We start from the raw sequence: 26571 nt of genomic DNA, 5'->3' as shown, positions 1-26571 counted from the left end.
ACAGTCCTGCCTGAGAAAAACATTAGTAGCTCAGGAAGTGAATTTCTTGCTGCCTCAGGAAAGCTCTAAGCTGGAATTGTTAATCAGAGGCTTTAAAGAGAAAGAAACTTAAGGGGCTTTACATTTTAGCTTATTTTTTTTTAAAGATTTTATTTATTTGAGACAGACAGAGATAGTGAGAGAGACCATAAGTTGGGAGGAGAGGGAGAAGCAGACTCTCTGCTTAGCAGAGTGCCTGAAATGGCTCTGTCCCAGGATCCTGGGATCATGACCTGAGCCGAAGAGAGGGGCTTAACCAAATGAGCCATCCAGGTGCACCACGAGGTTTCCCATTTCAATTGGAAATTTCTCATTTTGTTACCTGCATCTTTCTTTCTTTTTCTTTTTCTTTTTTAAGGTTTTATTTATTCATTTGGCAGAGACAGAGAGATCACAAGTAGGCAGAGAGGGGGAAGCAGGCTCCCTGGTGAGCAGAGAGCCTGATGTGGGACTCTATCCCAGGACCCTGGGATCTTGACCTGAGCCGAAGGCAGAGGCTTTAACCTACTGAGCCACCCAGGTACCCTAAAAAGTTTTTATTACTGGATCTTTTTAACCACGTTTTGGATTTTATGTGTCATTTGATAAAAGAGAATTTCCTGACTCAGGTTTTCAATACAGTTCTGACCTATTGCTAAGGATGACGTTTAAACATTTCCACTTGTGAGGGGTAAGGACCCAGGCAAAGCTAGGGCACAGATTGTTAAATTTAATGTCTCGATCAAAGCTATAGGAAATAACTTTCTTTTTTTTTTTTTTAAAGATTTTATTTATTTATTTGACAGAGAGAAATCACAAGTAGATGGAGAGGCAGGCAGAGAGAGAGAGGGAAGCAGGCTCCCTGCTGAGCAGAGAGCCCGATGCGGGACTCGATCCCAGGACCCTGAGATCATGACCTGAGCCGAAGGCAGTGGCTTATCCCACTGAGCCACCCAGGCGCCCCAGGAAATAACTTTCAAACAAAACATTGATGAGTCGAATTTATTGAACACTTGAAATAAACATGCTAAGAAAAATATTCTAGTGGCAGCGGAGTAAAAAAAGTATTTCACTGATTTCTCCAGGTCTAAAATAAAGGACATTTTCTTTAATTGAATCTTCAGTCTAACTAGAAGGTGAAAATACCATTTTTCTCCAGCCTCATTGAGATATAATTGACCAAATTGTATATATTTAAGGTGTATAACATGATGAGCTGATATATGCATACATAGCAAAAGACATTTTAAGGACAGGGAAAAGAAATTTAGCACAAAATGTATATAATTGAGAATACACCTTGAAAATTTCAGTTGGGAGGGGCCCCTGGGTGGCTCGGTGGGGTAAGCCTCTGCCTTCAGCTAGGTCATGATCTCGGGGTCCTGGGATGGAGCCCCGCATCAGGCTCTCTGCTCAGCGGGGAGCCTGCGTGTCTCTCTCTCTCTCCCCCCGCCTGCCTCTCTGCCTACTTGTGATATCTCTGTCAAATGGATAAATCTTTAAAAAAAAAATTTCACTTGGTGTCATACCTACGCATATGGTATGGGAGGTTTGTGATTTTTAAAGAAATTATGAACGGGGGGCGCCTGGGTGGCTCAGTGGGTTGAAGCCTCTGCCTTTGGCTCCGGTCGTGGTCACAGGGTCCTGGGATCGAGCCCCGCATTGGGCTCTCTGCTCAGCGGGGAGCCTGCTTCCTCCTCTCTCTCTGCCTGCCTCTCTGCCTACTGGTGATCCTGTCTGTCAAATAAATAAATAAAATCTTTTAAAAAAAAATTATGAACGGAATTTTCCGAGACGCTTTTGGGGACTCGGAGGGCAAGGGGCATGTGTGCTCCCCGAATGCCTCCAGAGTGAGTTTGTGCAACACAGCGTGACCCAGAAAGAAAATGGTTTGTTTTCTCGAGCGCACGCAGCTCAGACCCCAACACTTAACTACAATACCCATCTTCCTCCGGGCCTCGCACATTTTGCTCCTCTCGTCCCGCCGCGACGGGCAGCGCATGCGCGCAGCCCTTTACGTCCCCTTGCAGACTGCAGAGCCTGGGCGGGGCTCCTCGGCGCTCCCGGGACGGTACCGCCCTCCGACCGCTCCCCCGGGCTTTTCTTCGGACCGTTAACCTCGAATGAGGAACGAGCTGGGAGGGAAGGGAGGGGCTGCGGCGGGGCTGGCACAGCCCGCCGGGCCCGGGGCCGGGGGCGGCGAGGTCACGTAACGGCTGCTCCGGCGTCGGCCCGGGGAGGGGGCGCCCTCCCCGGCAGCCGGAGCCCTCCTGCGCGCGCCGCGGCTGCGAAACAGTTACCGGCTCGTAAACAACAGCTGCGCGCGCACCCGCATCAGCTGGCGCCGGGATCCCGCACCTGCGACCTCCTCCTCCCTTCATCCCCGCCGCCCCTTCCTGCTCAGCCCCGGCCAGCCTGCGAGGCCATCTCCTCTCTTGCTAGGACCCGAAGGAAGAACGGCGAGGGGCTGACCTGCGCCGCGGCCCTGGTGGGGGAGAAAGCGTCCTCCGGCAAAGGGGTGGCCCGTCCTGTCACACGCAGGAGAAACCCGGCGAGCCGACCGTGGGCTCGATGGACTAGCAACGACCTGCCACGACCCTGAACTGCAGTCCGAGGGGTCTTTATCCGCTCGCTATCCGCCTCCTCCCAGATCCCAGAGACCGTTCAGCCAGAAGAGCGGGTGGGCCACCCCCGCAGATCTCTTGGAGACGGGAATCCGCTCTGCCCCTGCACCCTCTCCTCGCCCTTTTCATTCTCCTCTATCCGGTAGTGTGGGGTATTTTCCCGTTATGCATGCGCATCCCTCCCACCAGACCCAAGCGGATTATTGGCCTCCAAAACATCGGGTGGCTCTACACACACTTCCCAACCAGACCTGTGGGGTATTCACCTGATACACAACAGGTGGCCGGGTGTACACCGTTTCGCAATCTGATCTGTGCTATATTCGCCTGATAAGGGTGGGCCTGCGCGCTCTTTGCTCATCTAGAACCGTGGGACATTTACCAGATAAAAGACTTAACTACCTCGGCGGAAACCTGGGGGTCGAGGGGAGAAAGCCTTCACCTTCTCTGAGACCATGGCACTGAGCCCGCAGTCCTGGGCCAGGAGAGACATCTAGATAACTCTTCTTTTCGAAGGAACGAAGTTCCACGGGACTGGCATCCTTTCGTCTTTTTTTTTTTTTTCCTTAAATATTTACTGCTAGTGCACTTTCTAGGATAGTCTGTCCGAATTCTGAGTTAGAAGGATTCTTATTTGGGACTTTTTTTGATGGGTAAATCAAGGTTATTGAGGGTTTGTTTTTTGGTTTTTTTAAGTTGTCTTTTTTATCTTTGCGATCAATAAAGTAGCTAGTGTAGGAGGAAGAATTTTGCAGGGTTTTCCTTTTTTCTTTGTTCTTATAAAGGAGAAGAGAATAATGCATCCTCCAGAAACCACCACCAAGATGGCTTCAGTTCGGTTCATGGTGACACCAACGAAGATCGATGACATTCCAGGTTTGTCAGATACCAGCCCGGACCTCAGCTCCCGATCCAGTTCCCGAGTAAGATTTAGCTCACGGGAAAGTGTGCCTGAAACAAGCCGTAGTGAGCCTATGAGTGAGATGTCTGGAGCCACCACTTCACTAGCAACTGTTGCGCTGGATCCAGCTAGTGACCGGACTTCTAACCCCCAGGATGTTACTGAGGGTAAGTGGAGACACAGATGACAGGATACGTTGATTACTGGCTTATATATCTAGTTGATTGTCTATTGGGAAATTACTTTTCCATTATACAGTAGTCATCAGGAACGAGGAACCTTTATTTGAGGTGCCTAGGAACCCTTTGGAATAATGGTTAGCACAATAACTGTCTGCAATAGTACTTTGGCATGTGGGAAGGAAAGTAGATTTATATTTTGACTTCTTCATTTTTGCCTCGTTGGAATTGAGATGGGTGGTTTGGGTTAAAGATGAATATCGAAGAATTTAGTAGTTTTCTGCACAACGAATCCTAAACTGTGAAAATTTAGTGGAGAGTTAGCTCTGGGACTCTATTACAGTCTGCTTTTAAGGCTAGTTACTAGCAATAGTTATTGATTGTAGCTTGGTTATTGGCTTTCCTACAAAGACTTCAGTTATTGTATCACAAAATTCTTTTTTAAAAAATGCGTTTTTTTATAGACAGGGGTTCAAGAAGCTAAGCTCAGGGTAAGGCTGGTGGGTCTATTGTGCTGTCCTGTCAAATGGAGAAATTCTAAAGAGGCTTTTAGGGTCTGAGTCCCATATAATTTTTTAAAGAAGCTTTTAAGGCCTGATTTCTTTTCTTTCTTTCTTTCTTTTTTTTTTTTTAAGATTTTTAAAATTTATTTGACAGAGAGAGACACAGCGAGAGAGGGAGCACAAGCAGCGGAAGTGGGAGAGGGAGAGGGAGAAACAGGCTTCCCGCTGAGCAGGAAGCCTGATGTGGGGCTCGATCCCAGGACCCTGGGATCAGGACCTGAGCGGAAGGCAGACGCTTAATGACTGAGCCACCCAGGCGCCCCTAAGGCCTGATTTTTACATAATTCTTTCACTTCGCACTTTAAATGGGGTGTATTGAGTCTGTAGTCAGGAAGTAGTAGTACATAAGCCACTTCTGACTTACTTCACCACTGCAGAAATTTGGCTGCCTAAACTAATTTGTGTTAGCAGGTTTGGAAGTTTTTACTGGATTTAGTGGGAAGAGGTGATGCAAGAGAGGGAGGAGATAAGAAGAGGTCATAACATTTTTCAGACTGTGGGGTAGAGAAGTTTGAGAATTGCTGAACTGCTTTATATGTTTAGTTTTGTGTTAAATTCTGACATAGATATGTCAAGTAATAAGTGTTTCTCTTAAGAATCTTAAAGACTCTTAAAATGGTATTCTACCCGAATTTGAAAACCATAGCTTCAGCTACTGACTTGACATTTTCCGGTGTCAGGAAATACTGTTCCTCTTAACCTAAAGGGTGTAGGAAACCAGAATGATTTTAGTTCCTTATTTCGGTTTGTGTTTTTGAGTGTTTGGAAACAAGGTAGATTTGGTAAAGTTTGTAGTTCTCGAATTCACTTATCCATGACTAATTTATTTTATGGAGATATGGACTTAACTATTTACAACTTCTTGACAATGTACTGTGGTATTAAAATTACTTTATGGAATAAAAATGACTTATCAGTTTCTCTTCCTCCAAATTCTAAATTGTAGTTTTAGTTTATATCCATCGTACTATATTTAGGTTGTAATATATATGCCAGGTAAATGTATAGCAGTGTTAAAATTTTTTTTATTGCTGTAATTGTCATTAGATAATTTATAGCTAAATGTTACACTTGTGACTTATATGTTATAGAATTGTACTTTTATTCTGTTTAAAAAGTGGACTTCAGTAATGTGTTATTCTTGTGGAACAGGATCCTGATCCAGGCTGCTGTCCTTATCTTATTTATAAGCATTCTTTACAGTATAGAGTGGTGTCATTTTACATGATAGGGGTAAAACTGGGACATGTGTAGGTGAAATCTATGTTGTCTAGGTGGATGTAAAATTTAAAACTTGGCTTTCTTTCTAATGTGTTCCATAATGTTTACTCTGGTACCAAATGAAAGAAAAATCCATAGTACAGCAATTTTAGATTAGATTAGATTGCAATTAGATTAGATTGCAATTTTCACTATATTCACAGGAAACTAGTTCTCTATTTTACTAATGACCTATTTTTTGCTCTATCTTCTAAAAAAAATTCTTATGACAACTATAATTTTATGATATATTTTTGTCACTATCAGAAGGACTGGTCAAAAATACTATTATTTCATCTTTGGGTTTTATAATATGTGGATACCCTTATTAGACTTAGATAAAGATCTTTACAGGGCGCTGTTGTCAAGAAAATCAAGGACATAGTGATCTACATTTGTCTCTGGGATGGCATTTGTATAGGAAAACAACACTGCGTTTTCTGTAATTGATTCTGTCCTTAGGCCCACAGTGTATTTCAAAATTGTGTTTGCAATTTTAATATTTAAATTCTGTGATTTGGGGGCCTTTTATACATTCTTCTGTGGTTGTGACATTGGTATGATTATCTCTCCTTTTTCCACTTTCTCCATTCCCATGCCTCCCACATTTCTTCCACATTTCAGCTTCCCACCTTAAGTTTCTTTTCTTGTCATATGCTTTTTACTCACATTACGCTGCACAGTGGAGGGTGGGGGTGGGTGGTGTGAAACAGGAAGTGTTAAATACTTATTTCTGTTATAATTTTTTTCTACTATTGACCTTTTGAGTAGATAATTATCTTTCTCTTGTCAAAGTATTTTTTGAAAGATTTATTTTAAAAAATGATTTTATTTATTTGTTAGAAAGAGGGCACACAAGTAGGCGGAGCAGCAGGCAGAGAGAGAGAAGCAGACTCCCTGTTGAGCAAGGAGCCTGATGTTGCAGGGGCTGGATCTGAGCTGAAGGCAGAGGCTTAACTGAGCCACCTAGGTGCCCCTGTTATTGAAGTATTTGTAATTGTCCTTTCATTTTGTCAAGGTTCCTCTAGAATTGATGGGACTGTGCAGTTGGTAAATAAAAACAAGAATCTTAGTCTATACTTGCTTATATATGAACAATGCCTTAAAGATACCAGGAACTGTTGAGAGTGGTCACCTTTGGGGAGTTATGAAAATAGAGTGGAGAGTGGGAACTTCCCTTTACCTAAACAATTCAGAAGGGCATGTATATTTTTTTATATTGAGGGTATATCACTTTTATAATACAAATTTTAAGAGGCATAGCATGTTAGGGAACCTTAGATGATGAAGAATTGAATTTGGGGGGGGGAGAAGAATTGAATTCTGATAAAACTCCATTTTAAAAAATGAGGAAACTAAGGCTCACAGAGATGGTTATTTGTAGATCAGAGTGGCAAAGCCAAGACTGAAGCACAGGCCTCCCGAGTTATTGCCAGTGCTTTCTATTATATTGTTTTGTCTCTGCCATAATGAACATTTTTTACATTTGCCTCATAACCATCTGGTTATCTTAAATGATTGTTGAAATAATAATTCCAAAAAAAGAGCTGGGAACATATTTTTAAATTATTTTTATTAACATATAATGTATTATTAGCCCCAGGGGTACAAGTCTGTGAATCATCAGGCTTACACACTTCACAGCACTCACCATAACACATACCCTCCCCACTGTCCATAACCCAGCTGCCCTCTCCATAACCCCCTTCCCCCAGCAACCCTTAGTTTGTTTTGTGAAATTAAGTGTCTCTTATGGTTTGTCTCCCTCCCAATCCCATCTTGCTTTATTTTTTCCTTCCCTACCCCCCAAACCCCACACTCTGCCTCTCAAATTCCTCATATCAGGGAGATCATATGATAATTGTCTTTCTCTGATTGACTCATTTTGCTCATCATAATGCCCTCTAGTTCCATCTGTGTCATTGCAAATGGCAAGATTTTTTTTTGATGACTGCATAGTATTCTATTGTATGTAGATATCACATCTTCTTTATCCATTCATCTGTTGATGGACATCTAGGTTCTTTCCATAGTTTGGCTATTGTGGACGTTGCTGCTATAAACATTCAGGTGCACATGCCCCTTCGAATCCCTACATTTGTATCTTTAGGGTAAATACCCAGTAGTGCAATTGCTGGGTGGTAGGGTAGCTCTATTTTCAACTTTTTGAGGAACCTCCATGCTGTTTTCCAGAGTGACTGCACCAGCTTGCATTCCCACCAACAGTGTAGGAGGATAAGGATCATATTTTTGTATGTCTTACACAGTATCTAATACATTTCATCCTTTTACAATTTAACACATGCTCCATGAGGTTCTGATATATGTGAGGCACCATATTCCCAATAGGAGTTATAGGAAATATGTAGAGTAGGTAGTCTCTGCCTTTGGAGAGCTTGTAGTCTGGTGGTGAAAATAACAAGAACATTTTACCCATTCCTTTGCCAAACATTTACTGAATACTTATTGAGGGCCAGGCCCTGTTCTGGGTGTTAAGGATGCAGGGCCAAGAATAATAATCCAAGAATGTTCTGTAGAAAGTTATGATCTAATAGAGAAAACAAACAAATATCGATATAAATTATAATGCTGTATGATAAATGCAACAATAAAGATAGAGCAAAATATAAAAAAATACAGCACATTGTAGAATAATATAATGGAAAGATACAGCAAAGGAAAATGATGAACTGAGGTAAAAATGGAGACACGTAGAGACTGGAGGACTTGGTGGGGTAAGGTGGTAGTTAAGGAAGGAGGTTTAAAGATTATGGCCCAACAGTTGGATGTTAGAATTAACAGTTTCAGAGGGGGGCAATTCCAGTGTTAACATGGTCTAGTGTGGAGTCTTGGGAGTGGGTTTTTGAAGTGGAGTAAATGTAGAAGCCATTTAGGTCACAGGGCTCTAAATATATCTGCTTTGAGGGTGGCTGTTACCAAGTTTTTACTGGGGAGTGTTAGGTGGTAGAGATGCAAAAACAACTTAGATAAGTCCCTCCTTCAGAGTCACCTTCTCTCTGAAACTTTTTCTGATTCAACCCCACACCCAGATAATAGTTCAGTTCTTTATATCCCTGTATCCCTTATACAGACTATTACTATAGCACCTATTTCACTTAATTTTGTTGTTTTTGTTTATATGTTATCTTTCTCAATTAGGCAGTAAGGTTCTCGTGGACAGGGACACAAAGTTGTCTTTGTATCAACAGCACCCAATATAGTATGTGATGCCACGTATAATTTGCAGACAATAATGATTTGTACATGTAATAATTGCACTCAGTATATTGAGTTGAAGATCTAGACTAAAAGAGATAGAAATATAAACAAAAGTTAAAAACATAGAAATATAAACAAAAGTTAAAAACATGCGGGGCACCTGGGTGACTGAATGGGTTAAGCCTCTGCCTTCGGCTCAGGTCATGATCTCAGGGTCCTGGGATTGAGCCCTGCATCAGGCTCTCTGCTCAGCAGGGAGCCTGTTTCCCTCTTTCTCCCTGTCTGCCTCTCTGCCTACTTGTGATTTCTCTCTGTCAAATAAATAAATAAAATAAATAAAAGCTTTAAAAAAATTAAAAATGTGCTATAATAAAGGCAAATGAAAAAAAATAATAAAGGCAAATGAAATGTACCCAGTAGAGCAATGATGCTACATTTGGCTGAATATTGGCATGATCTATAGATCTTTTTAGAAAATACCTCTGCCCCTTATCCATGGATTCTGATCCATACTAATTGCATCAGTATTTTTCAAAGCTTGTCAGCTGATTCTAAGAGAAAGCCAGAGCTGAAAATCAAAGCCCAAAAGAAAGAGTGATTAATGCTGTACATATGGGAAGAATTTTCCCACCTAACTGGGATTTCACTGAGTGGATAGGCACAGCAGGCTTTTCCTTAAATGTTAGTAGATCTAATAGAATAGAATATTTATCTGCCTCTGGAGCCATTACAGTACATGTATGTTTAGCCTGTTTAGCTGATCTGCCGATTCTATGTGTTATTGGTAGGTCTCATAAATGTCTCTCATCTAAGGTTAAATCAGAATAACAATTGACTAAGCAACTTTGAAAGCTATGTAGTTTTTGTTTTTTTTTTCATAAGAACATGTTTCAGATTCCCAAGTACTTTTCTGTACTTCTCCAAAAAACTTCTAATTTTTGCCCCAAACCAAAACAAATCAACTAGAGTTTTGTCAGTCAAAGGTGACTATGATCCTTCTTTTAAGTGGCTCAGTGGCTTGGGCCGCTGCCTTCGGCTCAGGTCATGATCTCAGGGTCCTGGGATCGAGTCCCGCATCGGGCTCTCTGCTCAGCAGGGAGCCTGCTTCCTCCTCTCTCTCTCTCTGTCTGCCTCTCTGCCTGCTTGTGATCTCTCTCTGTCAAATAAATAAATAAATAAATCTAAAAATATCTTTCATATTATAGTTGGCCCTTGAACAACACAGGGGTTAGGAGTGCCACCTCCCCTGCAATAGAACATTTGAATGTAATTTTTTACTCCCCCAAACCATAACTGCTAATAGTCTACTGTTGACTGGAAGCTTTACCAATAATATAAAGTCACTTAACATTTTTGTGTGTATTATATACTGTATTCTAAAAGTAAAGTAAGCTAGAGGAAAGAAAATGTTAAAATCATGAGTGGTGCCTGGGTGGCTCCATCAGTTAAGCGTTTGCCTTTGGCTCAATCCCAGAACCCTGGGATCATGACCTGAGCCAAAAGGCGGAAGTTTAACTGACAGAGCTACCTACGCACCCCTAAAGCTTATTTTTTTAATATCCAGAAATAATACTTATTTTCACAACTGGGTTATATCTAAGATGCATGTAAAAAATTTACTTAGTTGATTTTTTTTATAGTTCAACAGTATGCTAATTTCCAAATAAAATTCTAAGAATTATTGGGTGTAAAAAACATTCTTCCCTTGAGAGTTTAATTCTTTCCATTCCTGAAAAATCATGTTTTGATATTTTTTCATTTCAAAGATTTTGTCAGAGAGAGGAGAGAGAGAGTGCACACATACAAAAGCAGGGGGAGGGCAGGCAGAGGGAGAAGCAGTCTCCCCACTGAGCTAGGAGCCCAATGTGGGACTCAGTCCTAGGACCCTGGGGTCATGACCTAAGCCGAATGCAGACCAACTGAGCTACCCAGGCAGTCCAGGTATTTTTCCATTAAAAAAAAAAAAAAAAAAAGTCTTTTCTTGGGAGTGATAATGGGATTTCTCATCCAGGAGAAAATTGAAACTGATAAGGTTAAGCAACCTACTCAAGGTCATACAAGTCATAAACTGAAGAATAGTGATTTAAACCCAGATGTGTGTGATTTTATATCAGAATTCCTGTTATTACAGTTCTTCTACTATACTAACATTGAAGCATTTAGTAAGAAGCAAAGGTAGAGTAGAAGAAGCATAAAAGAAATAAATTTTTATGTTCAGTGTACATTTTTACAGCTTTTTGTCTGGCATTGGAGGCATGAAAGGAAACAGTTTATTGTTTTTGTTTTTCAAAAAAAAGGTATGAGATGACCTGTTTCCTGAATAATTTTAAGGTTTTATGTTCCTGAAAGGAAATCTGTTCTAAAAAATATGTATTTCAGTGTCTTTCTTTTAAGTTTTTATTTTTAAGTAATCTCTACATTCAACGTGGGGCTAGAACCAACAACCCTGAAATTAAGAGTTGCATGCTCCACCAAATGAGCCATCCAGGTTGGTGCCCTTCTTTCAGTGTCTTTTATTTTTTTTTCTCCCCCCTCCCCCTTTCGTGTCTTTTAAATAAATACTGCAAATACCCAGGGCAGTTTAGTAATGCTGAATTATATAGCTATTGATTTAATACAGTTCTCTGTCCTAAAGTTAATGAATATTGATATTTTGACCCAAGTTTCAGTAGATCTATTTGTTTTAGGTTTTGGGGGCGTGTTTTGCTTTGTTTATTTAGTAATCTCTACATCTCTAATCCCAATGTGAGGCTGAAACTCACAAACCTGAAATCAAGAATTTCATGTTATACTGACCGAGCCAGCCAGGCAGGCACCCAGCAGTAGATCTCTTTCAAAATGGAGGTTTTTTTGCAAGAGAGGAAAGAAGCAATAACTTATTTATTTATTTATTTATTTTTTAAAAGATTTATTTATTTGACAAAGAGAGATCACAAGTAGAAAGAGAGAGGAAGGAGCAGGCTCCCTGCCTAGCAGAGAGCCCGATGCGGGACTCGATCCCAGGACCCTGAGATCATGACCTGAGCTGAAGGCAGAGGCTTAACCCCCTGAGCCACCCAGGCAGCCCGCAATAACTTATTTAAACAACAACAAAACACTTGTTCTCTGAGGTGAGATTAACAAGAAAATTTTGCTTTGTGTTTTCATTTTCCTTTCTTTACATTTTTAGAAATATGTCTCAAGTTTTGACTGTGTGTTACAGTTCCATTTTCTTTGCACTATTTGTAGTGTTGATTAGAAGCCTATCAAGCAAGTATTTCATAATAAAGAATGAAGTATCATACATCAGAAATGAAATTCTGAGTGAGGTACTGAATAGTCCGTGCTCATAGTGCCACTGCTGTTTTTGATCAGTGATTCTTGGGTCCTACAATAGTTAGGCTTGTAATGACATGAGACTAATGAAAGAGATGAGCAGCCTTATATAGGGAGTTGCAATATTGTAGAAAAAGAAAAGAATGGAAGCTAAGGACTCTGAGTGCACAGAGGCTTTTGATAATGCCTTCTTTAATATTTGGGTCAGCAGCCAAAATGGGTGACCTAGCTAATCAAATTAGGTAGCTATCAACTATCCTTCTACTACATTCTTTCCTTTAGGGATGACTCACAGCCTTAGTCCTTGAAGAAGTAACTAGGCAAGGTAGTAGTATGCTCTGCTCTAAAGGTTCTGCATATGCTTACACTATATTGTACGTACAGTCCTGGTTTAAGATTGTCTTTTCCTTTATAGTGAAGTAGATAATGTGATTGTGAGCTCCTCGAGGGCAGGAACAGTGCCTTGTTCTCCATAGTATTCCTATTTCCTGGCACATAGTAGGCATTCATATATATATTGAATAACTCCTGATTTCTTTAGCTTCAGTAAAGCATGAGATTTTCCTGATGTTTTGATTTGGAGAAATCTTTGTCTTCCTTGCATTGCAATATAATATGTTTACTCCATCAGACAATAAGATCTTTTATGTATTTATTATCTTTCAGTTGTTAGCCCCAAAATATGTTATATAGTCATCAATAATGCTATTTTATAAAAATCTGTTTTCCTAGACAATTTTTTGTAATTCTGAGATTTAGGAGTTTTCATTCTTACTACCCATGATAGTTGGTCTTCACCAATGTAACTGATTAACTCATTAAATTCTTTCTATAATTGTCCACATAATAAGGCATAGTTTAGAATTTGTGATCATTTTGATATTTTATTTATTTATTTATTTTTAAAGATTTTATTTATTTGAGAGAGAGAGAGGAATGATAGAGAAAGAGCGTAAGAGGAGAGAGGTCAGAGGGAGAAGCAGACTCCCTGCCAAACAGGGAGCCCGATGCAGGACCTGATCCCGGGACTCCAGGATCATGACCTGAGCCGAAGGCAGTCGCTTAATCAACTAAGCCACCCAGGCGCCCCCATTTTGATATTTTAAACCACTATTTATTGTCCTGTGTCTGAAGGAGAAAAAGGATTTGCCAATATGCTAAATAAAACAAATATATATACATTTTCTGCTTAAGAATGAGAGTCAGTATACTTTTATAGCTATAGCTCTAAATTTAAGTAATGCATTGCTTATTCTCTGCTAGTAAAATGTTTACAACAATGTTTCAAATGTTTACAATTGTAAACAAATGTTTACAATTCTGTAACACCACCATTTGGAGTATAGTATGTAAATGGCGCTGGTCCATGAGCTGTTTACTTAACCTGTCTGTGAGGAGGTAAGTTCAGAAATTTAAAGTTTTTAAAAACTTGCATAGCAGTTTAATTGAGCAATTTTATGTCAAATCTGATAATAAAAATTAGAACTTGTGTTTTGTATATTCTCCATTTTTTCTAGTATTTCACATGAATTGTGAATGTAAAGAAAAATAATCCTTTACCAGAGATAATTTGCAAGCACTATTCTTTGGAGTGTTTGCCTAACCTTCTGAAAGATGCCAAAGGAGGTATTGTTTCCCTACCAGTGGCCCTTTGAAGCCTGAGTAACTGAATGGGGGTCTGGGAGTGGGTTGGTCCTTAAGAATCTTCCTTAAGAATCCCTGTTCTAATACATGATCTCTTTCCTCTCTTAATATTTGAAGATAAGAAATTAAAAATTTTTAGAAGTTATGTACTTTTTAAAAAGTTATATAATTCAGACATTTTAAAGAAATACTGTAATTCAGTTCTTTTTCCTGTCAAACAAGATCTCTTAAGATGAATTATTACAGATTTATTGTTAGAATTATAGAATAAAAAGTGTGAAGGGTTGGGACGCCTGGGTGGCTCAGTGGGTTAAGCCGCTGCCTTCGGCTCAGGTCATGATCTCAGGGTCCTGGGATCGAGTCCCACATCGGGCTCTCTGCTCAGCGGGGAGCCTGCTTCCTCCTCTCTCTCTCTCTCTCTGCCTGCCTCTCTGCCTACTTGTAATCTCTCTCTGTCAAATAAATAAATAAAATCTTAAAAAAAAAAAAGTGTGAAGGGTTTACAGCTGAGAATAAAACAAAACTTTTGTTATTCAAAGTTTCTCATAAATTTACCTTGATCAAGAAGACTAAAGCATAATGTAGTTTTCTTATATTTAGTTGCTGGCTGGCAGTTACAGTGATTCAATGAGAACGTCTATCCTAAATATTTTGAAGTAATAACTTGCTACATTAGAAGCAACTGCTTGGAGAAAAAAAAAAAAACAAAAAACAAAGAAAACAACTGCTTGGAAGTAGATTACACTTTCTTTACTATTTCTTGTAAAAATACCACTTGTAACAAACCAACTTCTCTTTTTTTCCCTTTTTTAAAAATTTTTAAATTTTTTAATAAACATATAATGTATTTTTATCCCCAGGGGTACAGGTCTGTGAATCGCCAGGTTTACACATTTCACAGCACTCACCATAGCACACACCCTCCCCAATGTCCATATCCCCACCACCCTTGCCTGTCCCCCATCCCCCCAGCAACCCTCAGTCTGTTTTCTGAGATTGAGTCTTTTATGGTTTGTCTCCCTCCCAATCCCATCTTCTTTCATTACAAACCAAATACTCTTTTTTTTTTAAAGATTTTATTTATTTATTTATTTGACAGAGAGAAAGATCACAAGCAGGCGGAGAGCCAGGCAAAGAGAGAGAGAGAGAAGCAGGCTCCCGCCAAGCAAAGAGCCCGATGCGGGGCTCGATCCCAGGACACTGAGATCATGACCTGAGCCAAAGACAGCGGCTTAATCCACTGAGCCACCCAGGCGCCCCCAAACCAAATACTCTTAAGCACAAAACTATTAATTGGCTATAATTTTATTTTATTTTTTAAATATTTTATTTATTTATTTGACAGAGATCACCAGTAGGTAGGCGGAAAGGCAGGCAGAGAGAGAGAGGAGGAGGTAGGCTCACCCTGAGATCATGACTGGAGCCAAAGGCAGAGGTGTTAGCCCACTGAGCCACCCAGGCGCCCCTACTTGGCTATAATTTTAAAGGTTCTCTCAAGTGCGGTTGGATCTTAATAGTGGATAAAGTACTCTGAGTAGTATCTTCAAACTCTGAGTTTAGGAGAGATTCCTAAGATTTGAATCTGTTTCCAAATCAGAATCCATTGTTCTTTGCACACTGCTCCCACCAAATTTATTTGTGTGTGTGTGTGTGTGTGTGTGTGTGTAAAACAGAATTCTTTTTTTTTTTTTTTAAGATTTTATTTATTTATTTGACAGAGAGGTACCAAGGAGGCAGAGAGGCAGGTAGAGAGAGAGGAGGAAGCAGGCTCCCTGCTGAGCAGAGCCTGATGGTGTAGGGCTTGATTGCGAGACCCTGAGATCATTACCTGAGCCGAAGTCAGAGGCTTAACCCACTGAGCCACCCAGGCACCCCGAGAGACTGAATTCTATGAAAAGGTGTAGACAGATGAGATGAGTTAAGTCTACATTGTGTGTATGTCATGGAAGCAAGTCTGGTCTATTTTATACTTTTCCAGCTTCTTTTTTTTTTTTTTTTAAGATTTTTTATTTATTTATTTGACAGAGAGACATCACAAGTAGGCAGAGAGGCAGGCAGAGAGAGCGAGAGAGAGGAGGAAGCAGGCTCCCTGCTGAGCAGAGAGCCCGATGCGGGACTCGATCCCAGGACCCTGAGATCATGACCTGAGCCGAAGGCAGCGGATTAACCCACTGAGCCACCCAGGCGCCCCTTTTCCAGCTTTTTATTAGCATGCTGATACCATTGATCAAGATCTGGTTGCATTTTTTATTAAAAATAAAAGAATACTATTTAATGTGTTACTAAATACTTAACATTATATCTACAAGATGCTCTCAGGAATGAGTAGAATGACATTTGGTAAAAACTAATGTGTTCAAAATGTATGTGGCTTTTTAATTCCAGGGATTTGCTTACTGCTCACTTATAGAAGTGCATCGTGGATCCATTTTTAGCATGGATTACTAAATTCTTAAGAATCACTTCAGCTGGGTGCCTGGGTGGCTCAGTCGGTTAAGCATCTGCTTTCGGTTCAGGTCATGATCCTGGGGTCTGCAGTCGAACCTCATATTGGGCTCCCTGCTCAGCGGGGAGTCTGCTTCTCCCTCCACCCTTTCCCCTCCTCTTGGTCCATCTCTCTCATTCTCTCTCTCTCTCTCTCAAATAAATAAATAAAATCCTTTAAAAAAAATCACTTCAGAACACATGTGGTTCTGGATTATTTGTGTATGCCTTTGTACAATACAGTTCTTAGGTTCTGAGAATAGAAAGGAAATAAATATATGATTAGCTCTAAAACTGAGTGATGTATATAGCAATATAGTACAACCTGAAAGAGAATTCTTACGTTGAAAATAATTTCGCACTGACTTTTCCTTGTTTAGGTCTTTTCACTACATCTAATTTGTCTTTGTTTTTTAAATAAATGGGTTGAATAAAACAAAATGCTAGTTGTCATGGGTTGTTAGCTGTGATTAAAAAGAGGCAATTGGGTTGTGTAGCTTGGTAAACTGTACTTTTAGAGTATTACCCATAGTGCATCCATTCTTCTAAAGAATGGGCAGGCACGCTTTTTTAGAAAAACAGGCATAATGTAGTCAGAAAGTTTTACTGAAACTGATTAGAAACATAAATACAATATGTATAATATTTGACCTAACGTACAAAGCACTATGGGAGTAATGCCATTATAAATGCCCTTTTTGCCCTAGCCTCCCCTATGTCTTACTACTTAAAAATGCCATAGTTTTTTTTTATTTTTATTTTTTTAAAAGATTTTATTTCCTTACTTGACAGAGAGAGAGAGAGCCAGAGAGAGAACACAAGCAAGGGGAATGGGAGAGGGAGAAGCAAGCTCCCCGCTGAGCAGGGATCTGGATGCGGGACTCTGTCCCAGGACCTGAGGATCATGACCTGAGCCTAAGGCAGACGTTTAATGACTGAGCTACCCAGGTGGCCCACCCTAGTTTTTTTTTTTTATGTAAAACTGTGAATATTTCACATCTGTATGATGACTCTGATTTCAAACAGCATTCAGCACTATAAAATCAAAGTACAGGACTAGCATTTATGTAACTGCCTAAATTTTATGTGAAATGGAATTTGACCCATAAGTGATTATACTTCGATCTAGAGATCTTTATAGAGTTTGTTGAACTTCTGTTCACTGTATTTTTTCCAACATTTTATTATGAAAATTTTCAATTATATAGAAAGTTGAAAGATTTCTGTAGTGAACATCTGTACATCCACGAGTCAGAGTCTATTACTAACATTTTTACGTACTTTTCCTAATATGTATCTGTTCATCTATCTTATTATTTGCATTTCAAGGTAAATTGCAGATATCAGTTCACCTCCCCCAGATAATTCAAAATGCATATTATTAATTAGAATTCAGTATTTGTTTGTAGCTTTTTTTTTTTGGAGATTTTATTTATTTATTTGACAGCAAGAGAACACAGGCAGGATTAGGGGCAGAGGGAGAGAAGAGAAGCAGGCTCTCCACTGAGCAGGGAGCCTGACTTGGGGCTTGATCCTGGGACCTCAATCCTAGGACCTTGAGATCGTGATCTGAGCCAAAGGCAGATGCTTAACCAACCGACTGAACCACTCAGGTACCCCTGCAGCTTTTTTTTTTTTTTCTTTTTTAAGCAAAGTTTTCATATAATGAATTACACTAATTTTAAGTGAACATCAGTTAAATTTTGATGGATGCATATGCCTATGGAATAAACTCTAACAAGATATAGAATATTACTTTCACATTGGGAATTTCTGTCACACTCCCATACACCCAGAGGCAACCATTGTTCTAGTTTTTTTGCACCATAGATTAGTTTTGCCTGTTCTAAAACCTCATATAATGGATTCATATATTGTGCCCTCTTTTAAGGCATTTATTTATTTATTTGGCAGAGATCACAAGTAGGCAGAGAAACAGGAAGAGAGAGAGGGGGAAGGAAGCAGGCTCCCTGCTGAGCAGAGAGCCTGAGACGTGGGACTCAATCCCAGGACCCTGAGATCATGACCTGAGCTCAAGGCAGAGGCTTAATTAACCCACTGAGCCACCCAGGCGCCCCACCCCTTTTTTTTTTAAGATTTTATTTGACAGAGAGATAGCACAAGTAGGCAGAACAGCAGGCATAGGGAGAGGGAGAAGCAGGCTCTCCGCTGAACAGTAAGCCTGATGGGGGCTCCATCCCAGGACCCTCGTATTGTGACCTGAGCTGCAAGCAGCTACTTAACTGACTGAGCCACGCAGGCACCCCTCTTTATGGCTTCTTTTACTTACTATAATGTTTTTGAGACTCATCCATATTGTTACATGTATCACTGAGCCATTTTTATAGCTGAATACTAATCTTTTGCGTGAATATATCATACTTTATTTATCCATTCTTCTGTGGGTATATATCTTGTTTGTTTCCAGTTTGGTGTTATTGTTAATTATACTGCAATGAATATTCTCGGACAAGTCCTTTTGTGGGAATATGTTTTCATTTTGTGGAAATAAATACCCAGGAGTGCAATTGCTGGGTTATAGCGGACAGTGCTAGATCTTCTACCAAAATGAGTGAACCAATTTACACCCAGTAACAATGTATAAAAAAGCACCCTTGGTTTCACATTCTCACCAGATTTGGTGTTTTTAGACTTACTGATTTTAGCCGTCATGCAGTGGTACCTCATTTTGGTAGTGGGTTTTTTTTTTTCAATTTTATTTATTCTTCAAGTAATCTACACCAAATATAGGGCTCCAGCTTAAAACCCCAAGATCACGAATCCCATGCTCTACCAACTGAGCCAGCCAGGTACCCCCATTGTGATAGTTTACTGTACTTTAAATAGCTATTTCTAATTTTTAAAAAAGATTTATTAGAGTGTGTACACTCAAGGGAAGGGGGAAGCAAGGGAAGAGGGAGAGAAACCCAAGCAGACTCCACACTGAGCACGTTGTTTGAAGGGGTAAGAGGGAACTCGATCTCAGGATTCTGAGATCAGACCTGAGCCGATACCAAGAGTTGGATGCTTGCCAGCTGTGCCACCCAGGCATTCCTAAATACCTATTTCTTACATCCTACCATCTCTATCTAATCACTCCACACACAGCACTCCCCTCAGCTTTACCAGTTCTCCTCCAAATTTTTTCTGTATTACTTTAACTTTGCTCTCAATTTTTTATGCTCCTGCACTTTTATCTACAGTCTACAAGAGAACTATTTTAAAATTGCTGAGCACTGTGGTATCAAAGCATTAAGTTGGTAAATAAATACTCCTGTCACAGATTAACAGGAATGTGTTACCTTCCTACTTCTTCAGTTTGAGGATTTTCTTTTTTTTTTTTTTTTTTTAAGATTTTATTTGACAGAGAGAAATCACAACTAGACCGAAAGGCAGGCAGAGAGAAAGGGAAGCAGGCTCCCCCGCTGAGCAGAGAGCCCGATGCGGACTCGATCCCAGGACCCTGGATCATGACCCGAGCTGAAGGCAGCGGCTTAACCCACTGAGCCACCCAGGCGCCCCTGAGGATTTTTTTTTAAAGGGAGAAGGAACAGGGTAACATTTGACATATGCTCATATGCACAAGCTGTATGCAGATTTATTATAAAAGTCATTGTTGGTGTTTAACTCTAGATGATTAGCCATAGTTCAGGTCTCTCTATTAAGTAAATATGAAAGGCAAGATCCCATTGGAAATATCCAGTGGTAGTGAAATATTAAAGAATTTGGAACTGAAAGTATGATATTGAAATCTTTGACAATTTAGTAGATAAGTTACTTTGAAAAAATTAGTAGAGTAGCTACCTGAGTTGTTATGTATGGAAAAATCACGAAGGGTGCACTACAACTGACTTGGGTTTCTCTCAAAGATAAAATACTTACAAAGATTTCTTAAGTTATGAACTTTTCTCTTTCCCAAATCCTAGTAATTTGCAACTTTGGCTGCTTTTTAAACCATCTGAGAGGTAGGGGAGCTTTTAAAAGTCTTGTTGCCTAGGCTTTACTCCAGAGCAGTTAAATCAGAGTATCAGGGATAGGACCCAGACCTCAGTAGTTCTCAGATCTCCTTAGTTGATTCCAGTGTGCAGCCAAGATTACAAATCAGTGCTATACAGGAACCCATGAAATAAAAGTTGGGGGTGTATATGAGTTTTCTTTGTATGAAACTTCTATGCCACGTACTAACAAGGGTACTTCAGGTTTTTAGGTTGGGCTTCGCTGTTGATAAACTCTGTGACTTTGAGCAAGTTTCTTAGCCTAATGTTTCTGTGCTGATTAAATGAAATCATAATGGAAAGTTTCTAGTGCAGTTCGGAGTACAAAGTAGGTCTTCAACAACTATTGGCTTTCTTTTCTTTTAGAAATAGTGTAGGAATAAATAAGGATTGTAAACTATCATTCCTTTTCTGTTAAATTTAGTGCAGTCTTACAAGTCAGGTGTTACCAGCAACAAAGCCCTTATATTACATCATCAACTTGGAAGTTAACACAGGGCTCAATTTACTGAACTCCCTTATCTAAGTTCAGAGATACTCTATAGTTAAAGTTATCAACTGAGCACTTGATACAGTTATCTGATAAAACACACCAAGAATTAAATATGTTAAATGTGTTGAAGGAACTGTACACCTCTTAATTAGAGGGATTTCCTTGAATTTCTTTTATTTTAAATACTATGTTTGTTCTCCCTGTACAATGAAAAAGTCTGAACTATTCTCTTTAAAAACGTTTTGCTCTTTTAAAAACAAAGTTGGACTTTTGGGAATATTAATGTCCCTTCTTGGATATCGTGGTATACACTACAGTGTCTAGAACTATGCCTTGTATAAAATATGTAGACATTCACTGAATGCTTGTGGAATTAGTGTTCTCATCTGAACACTAAGAAATTACTATTTTTCTTATGCTTTAAAATAAAGCAACAACAGAAGCTTATATATAATTTGTTTCATTTTCTAAATTGATGTAGTGCCGGTTTTTCTTTAAAAGGAAAGTTTGTACAATGAACTGTTCCTTAATCTTTCTCGGGTGAAATTTGAGGGCAGAGGCTGATATCCTGACGAGCACATAGGGTTGGAAATAACTTGAGTTAAGGAAATGCGTGGGTGAGTGCACAGTGGGCGGTGAATTCTGCCCACTCTCAGCTTTTGGCAGCTCTGGGAACGCTGCCTAAACAGTTCTTGGGATTCTTGAGCTTAACAACCATAAGTAAGGGGTGGAGTGCTTAATCCTTTGAGTGAATGATAAACACCGTGGAAGGCGTGTCTTTCAGCGTTCCACTCCCTTGGGGCTGTAGGTCACGTGATGAGAAAGTACTTCCCTATTCCGAGTCCCGGTCTCCCGTAGGCAGTGATTAGAGTTGGGAAGGGGCACCGTAAGAGGTAGGCAGGGAAAGTAGACTGGAAGGAAGTTCACAGCGAGAGTGAAGAATTCCTAACTGTAACAATGCCGCACTTTACGGTGACAAAGGTAGAGGACCTAGAGGAGGGGGCAGCAGCTTCGGTCTCCAAAGAGAGAGAGTCCAGCCTAGCAGAAATAAAAGCCCTGATTCAGCATTCGGATGAACTAGGTGAGTACTCGGTTTAGGAGCTGTTGGAACCAATGGGGTCTTTGTGAAAGAAATGGTAACTAAAATATTAAGGAGAGAAAGTATTTTGGTAAAGTCTTTCTCAATCAACTGTTTTACTCTCTTGTATATCTGATAACTTCTTTCTTTTCACATTCTGGTTGGTTTTCCTCACAATGAGTTCTGTGTTCATTACCTACAGGTGAAATTGAATCAGTGGCAATGTAAGAAAAGACTTTTAAAGCAGAAAGAAAGCCACAGTAGAAGTCAATTTATGCGGAATTTAAGTTGCATCTTTAGCTCGGACAGTTTAAATTTTATCTGGAAAAGTACATAAAGGGGAAGAGTATATGGTTCAGTGGTTTTGTGCAGTGGACTCTGCACTTGTGACTTTTAAGGTTATTCAGTATTTTGCCTCAGTTTACCAGTTAAACATTAATTCAGTAGCAAATGATCTAAGAGCTCTTTAATGAAAGAAGTACAATATGATCATTATGCTGACTATCCTAGCATTAGGTTTAGTAAGTTTGATGAATGTGATTATCCCTATTATTTTCTCTAAGCGGTAACAGTTAGACTTGCTGGGGGAATTGTGGTTTTGAATTTTTAAACATGCAGTTATAGCGCTAATATTGCATTAAATACAGGTGTAGTTTGAAGCCTTTTATTTTTTAAAACTATACGTTTCAAAAATTGTCAAAAAAATTTCTCTTGTCTCTGAGTAAAGGTTAAGAGAATAATCTCTCAGAATTCCTTTTAGTTCCATGAATCTAACTTTTCTTTATAGCAAGTAACACATAATTCCTTTCTGTTAACTGCTATTTACTGTCTTGTCTCTTTATGAATTTTAAGAATCTCTAACTTAACAGACAAGGACTATTTAAAAATGCCTTTTTTTTCCCTTCTAGTGAGAGAATTTACCAGGGGGAGATATGACTTTTTTTTTTTTTAAGATTTTATGTATATATTTGACAAACAGAGATCACAAGTAGGCAGAGAGGCAGATGGGGCGGGTCAATGGAGGAAGCAAACTCCCCACTGAGTGGAGAGACCCATGGGGGGCTCAGTCCCAGGACCCTGAGATCATGACCTGAGCCGAAGGTAGAGGATTAACCCACTGGGCAACCCAGGTGCCCCTGGGAGTTAGGATTTTATGGAAAATCTTCGCCAGGTTATTTTCATTTTGCTGTATAGTCAAGGGTGATAAGTTGAAGTGTTTAGCCTACTTTGAGCCTACTTTGAGCTTGAACCTGATTCTCCCCAACTTTAGTGCAAAGAAAAACAGGTTTTCTTCTCCTGATTGTGTGTGTTTTAAGTTAAAATTTCTTAGTTGCTTGTGTTTGCTGCCTTTAGATTTTAATCCCTTTAGTCTTTGGCTTTGCTATTGTCTTAATTTCACAAAATGCAAACAAGCAAAGTCTGTCTGTATCTCATTTCACTTCTCATTGGTTTTTAGTTCCTTTCTTCACCATCTCTACTCTTATATTATTTCATCTTTACTGGTCCCATCATGTTTGGTGAAATCTACTTTACTTAAATTACACTAGTGTTGAAGTCATTTAATCCATTAGCAACTACCTAGAGAAGTTGTAAAACATTTTTGATAGTAGCCAACTTTGTAATAAGTGACATGCTAGGCTTAATTTATGTTCTTCCGTAGTTATTGCTTTGGGCAAAGAAGAAGTGACAGATATAATCTAACTTGAATTTAATAAGGCTTTTTATTTTGGCGTTTTCCATGACAGCCTGAAAGTGTCCACTTGAATGAACTGTTGTTTGGTAAGTAAACAACTGATGGGAATATATTATCTAAATTGTATTTTCTTTATTGTAGGGCCAAATTAGGAAAACATATGGGGAAAACTTAATTAAACTTAGTTAAAAGGCTTTTTGTTTGTTTTTTAGGATTATGACATTTTTGACGATAGATGGTGTTTTGAGAGCAGTTGTTTAAAATGTAATAAGTTTTAGCCCCCTGTTCTTCTGATTTAAAAATCTAAATTGTTCATCGTTTTATGACAAGCACTTCTAACACTAGCCAGTTTTGTAACCAGTTACTCTTTTCCTTCTTTTTCTGTCTGTATCTGTGAAGAGAGAAAAATACATACTGTCATATAAATGCAACATATTTAGAAAGCAAAATCCTTCTTTAAAATGTTTTTTAAAGATTTTATTTATTTGACAGAGAGATACAGCAGGAGAGGGAACACAAGCAGGGGGAGTGGGAGAGGGAGAAGCAGGCTCCCCTCTGAGCAGGGAGCCCAATGTGGGACTCGATCCCAGAACCCTGGGATCATGACCTGAGCTGAAGGCAGACTCAACCAACTGAGCCACCCAGGCGCCCTTAAAATATGTTTTTTCAAAGGTGAGATTTATTTGAACTAGACAGGCAATTTGAGATAAAGTAGAAATATGAATATAGACATAATCTAATTTTAAGAAGTACATTGATCCCTGCCATGCTAGCTCCTAGAATACCGATTTTTTTTTTTTAAAGATTTTATTTATTTATTTGACAGAAATCACAAGTAGATGGAGAGGCAGGCAGGGAGAGAGAGAGGGAAGCAGGCTCCCTGCTGAGCAGAGAGCCCGACGCGGGGCTCGATCCCTGGACCCTGAGATCATGACCTGAGCTGAAGGCAGCGGCTTAACCCACTGAGCCACCCAGGCGCCCGATTTTTTAAAACCCCGCTTAATTAGTTTTGAAGGGAAAAACGGAAACTCAGACTTCCTAACATCTTTCTTTTTTAACTTCATTTGAGAGAGAGTGTGCACACAAGCAGGGGTAGAGTGCAGAGGGAGAGTGCAGAGGGAGAAGCAGACTCCCCACTGAACAGGAAGCCCCTGGGATCATAACCTGAGCTAAAGTCGATGCATAAGCGACTGAGCCATCCAGGCACCCCTCCTAACATCGTTCTTGATTGACTGTTTTCCTCCTTCCCTGTTCAGTTTAGGTGCCCCTGTCCTATGTTTTCCCAGCAGCCTGTCCATAAAAATCCCATGAAACACATCTGTATTGCATTATCTGTTCTACTTGTCTCTCTTCCCCCAGCTGACTAGTCCTTGAGGTCATAGAGACCTTGTCATATTATTTGTGTATCTCCAAAATCAGTGAAATGCACATAAGAGGCTATTTCAGTAAATAGACTTTTTCTCTGCCTTTTAAATTTACTAAACACATGTTCAGTGCAAATATCATGCCAGGTGTTGTGCTTTTTCCTGAAGGCTACAAGGCACAGAAGTGTAAGTTCCCCACCAAAGGCAGAAGAATGGCTTTGGAGCCAAGGACCTGGCTTTGAATCCCAGTCCTACTAATTATTGCTAATTAAGAGTAGTGATAATTTGTATTAATTATTACTTGAGTGACTTTGAGCAAGTTAAGTTCTCTAACCTTACTTTACTCTTTGATAAAAGGAATAACAGTACCTACTTTACATGGTAGTTGTGAATTACATGGGAAAAATGAATATAAAGCATTTAACACATGTGTGACACAGCATCCTAAAAATAAGAGCTACCTTTTACTTATTGTGACTAGTGGTTTAATAAAAACAAGAAACAGCTTTGGGTAACAGATGATGGAGAGAATAATAATATTGCCTAGAGGGGACTCTAGACAGGTACCTCAGATGTTGGGATACAACTGATTTTTGAATCAGTCTAGAAAAGATTACAAGTACTATTAAAACAATAGAAGGTATGAGAAGAAGCTACAGCACAGGTGGGAAATTAAAAAAAGTTTAAGTTAGCATATTAGATGTGTGAAGGGAGCCAAGAGATGAAGCTACTTAAGGAAGAATTATCAATTTCATCTTCTCCTTACTCTATGGGATAGTGAATGTTAATGCCTTTTTAGAGATAAAGAAACCAAGGCTGTGTTCAGTTAGTACTTGCCTCTGGCTACATGGTGAGTAGTAGCAGAGCCCGTGTTCAGACTTATAAATTTTATGTGCTTCCCGTCACACAATCATAGTTTTTTAAGAGTAAGTTATTTTATATCTTGATGCTCATGTAGCCACAGGATTTGGTGTGTTACCAAATCTGTGATAGTTTTTATAGGAACAGTGCAACTGAATGTTACTGTTTATTACATTTACTTAATCAGGTATAAATGTTTCATTCTTTTCACTTATTTAAGTATTTACTGAGTTTGTTGAAGTATTTTTCTGAAATAATTATTCCAGATCTTCTCCCTAGCTCCTTAGATCTTTTTTTTTTTTTTTTTTTTTAAGATTTTATTATATATTTGACAGAGAGAGATCACAAATAGGCAGAGAGGCAGGCAGAGAGGGAGAGAGAGGAGGAAGCAGGCTCCCTGCTGAGCAGAGAGCCTGATGCGGGACTCGATCCCAGGATCCTGAGATCATGACCCGAGCTGAAGGCAGCGGCCTAACCCACTGAGCCACCCAGGCGCCCTCCTTAGATCTTCTTACAGTGTCCATGGATTAAGCAGATTTCCCTTGCTGGGTTTACCTTGATACAGATAGCAGACTGGAAGATTTCCTCTTCCTTTGAAATAGGACTCTAAGGATAGTTTCAGAATCAGATTTGTAACAGTAGAGAAAGGAACCTGTGTTGGTATTGAACAGCATCTCCAGACATTAACTGTCAAGTAATCCAAATGGATTGAAAGAGAGATTTTGTGTTAGAGTTTAAATTTTGTTAAGAATCCACAAGCTGTTAGACTGCTATTCTGCTTATTACCCATGAAAGTTTATGTTCTAAAGAAGGTGATGTGACTTCTTTCTTTTACTGACTAACAGTGAAATAGGTTGAAGTAGACAAAGAATTTCTTTGT

General features: G+C 39.6%; 1 protein-coding gene across 4 annotated transcripts in view; it reads left to right on the top strand.

The window, feature by feature from the left end:
- Positions 1 to 2238: 2238 nt before the first annotated feature.
- SLC12A6 (solute carrier family 12 member 6) overlaps positions 2239 to 26571 on the top strand; it is a 90880-nt gene continuing 66547 nt past the window's right edge. For 2 of the 4 annotated variants that reach the window (XM_044230184.1, XM_044230183.1), the window contains exon 1: positions 2240 to 3710. In XM_044230184.1, coding sequence (XP_044086119.1) covers positions 3440 to 3710 — 271 coding nt within the window. In that variant the 5' untranslated portion in view covers positions 2240 to 3439. Of the gene's footprint in view, positions 3711 to 21516; positions 21777 to 26571 lie in introns of those variants that run through there. The other 2 variants (XM_044230186.1, XM_044230185.1) reach the window with 2 other exon arrangements.

This window comes from Neovison vison, chromosome 13 (genome assembly GCF_020171115.1).
Source record: "Neovison vison isolate M4711 chromosome 13, ASM_NN_V1, whole genome shotgun sequence".
Lineage (NCBI taxonomy): Eukaryota > Metazoa > Chordata > Mammalia > Carnivora > Mustelidae > Neogale > Neogale vison.
This window is presented reverse-complemented; position numbering and strand designations above follow the sequence as displayed.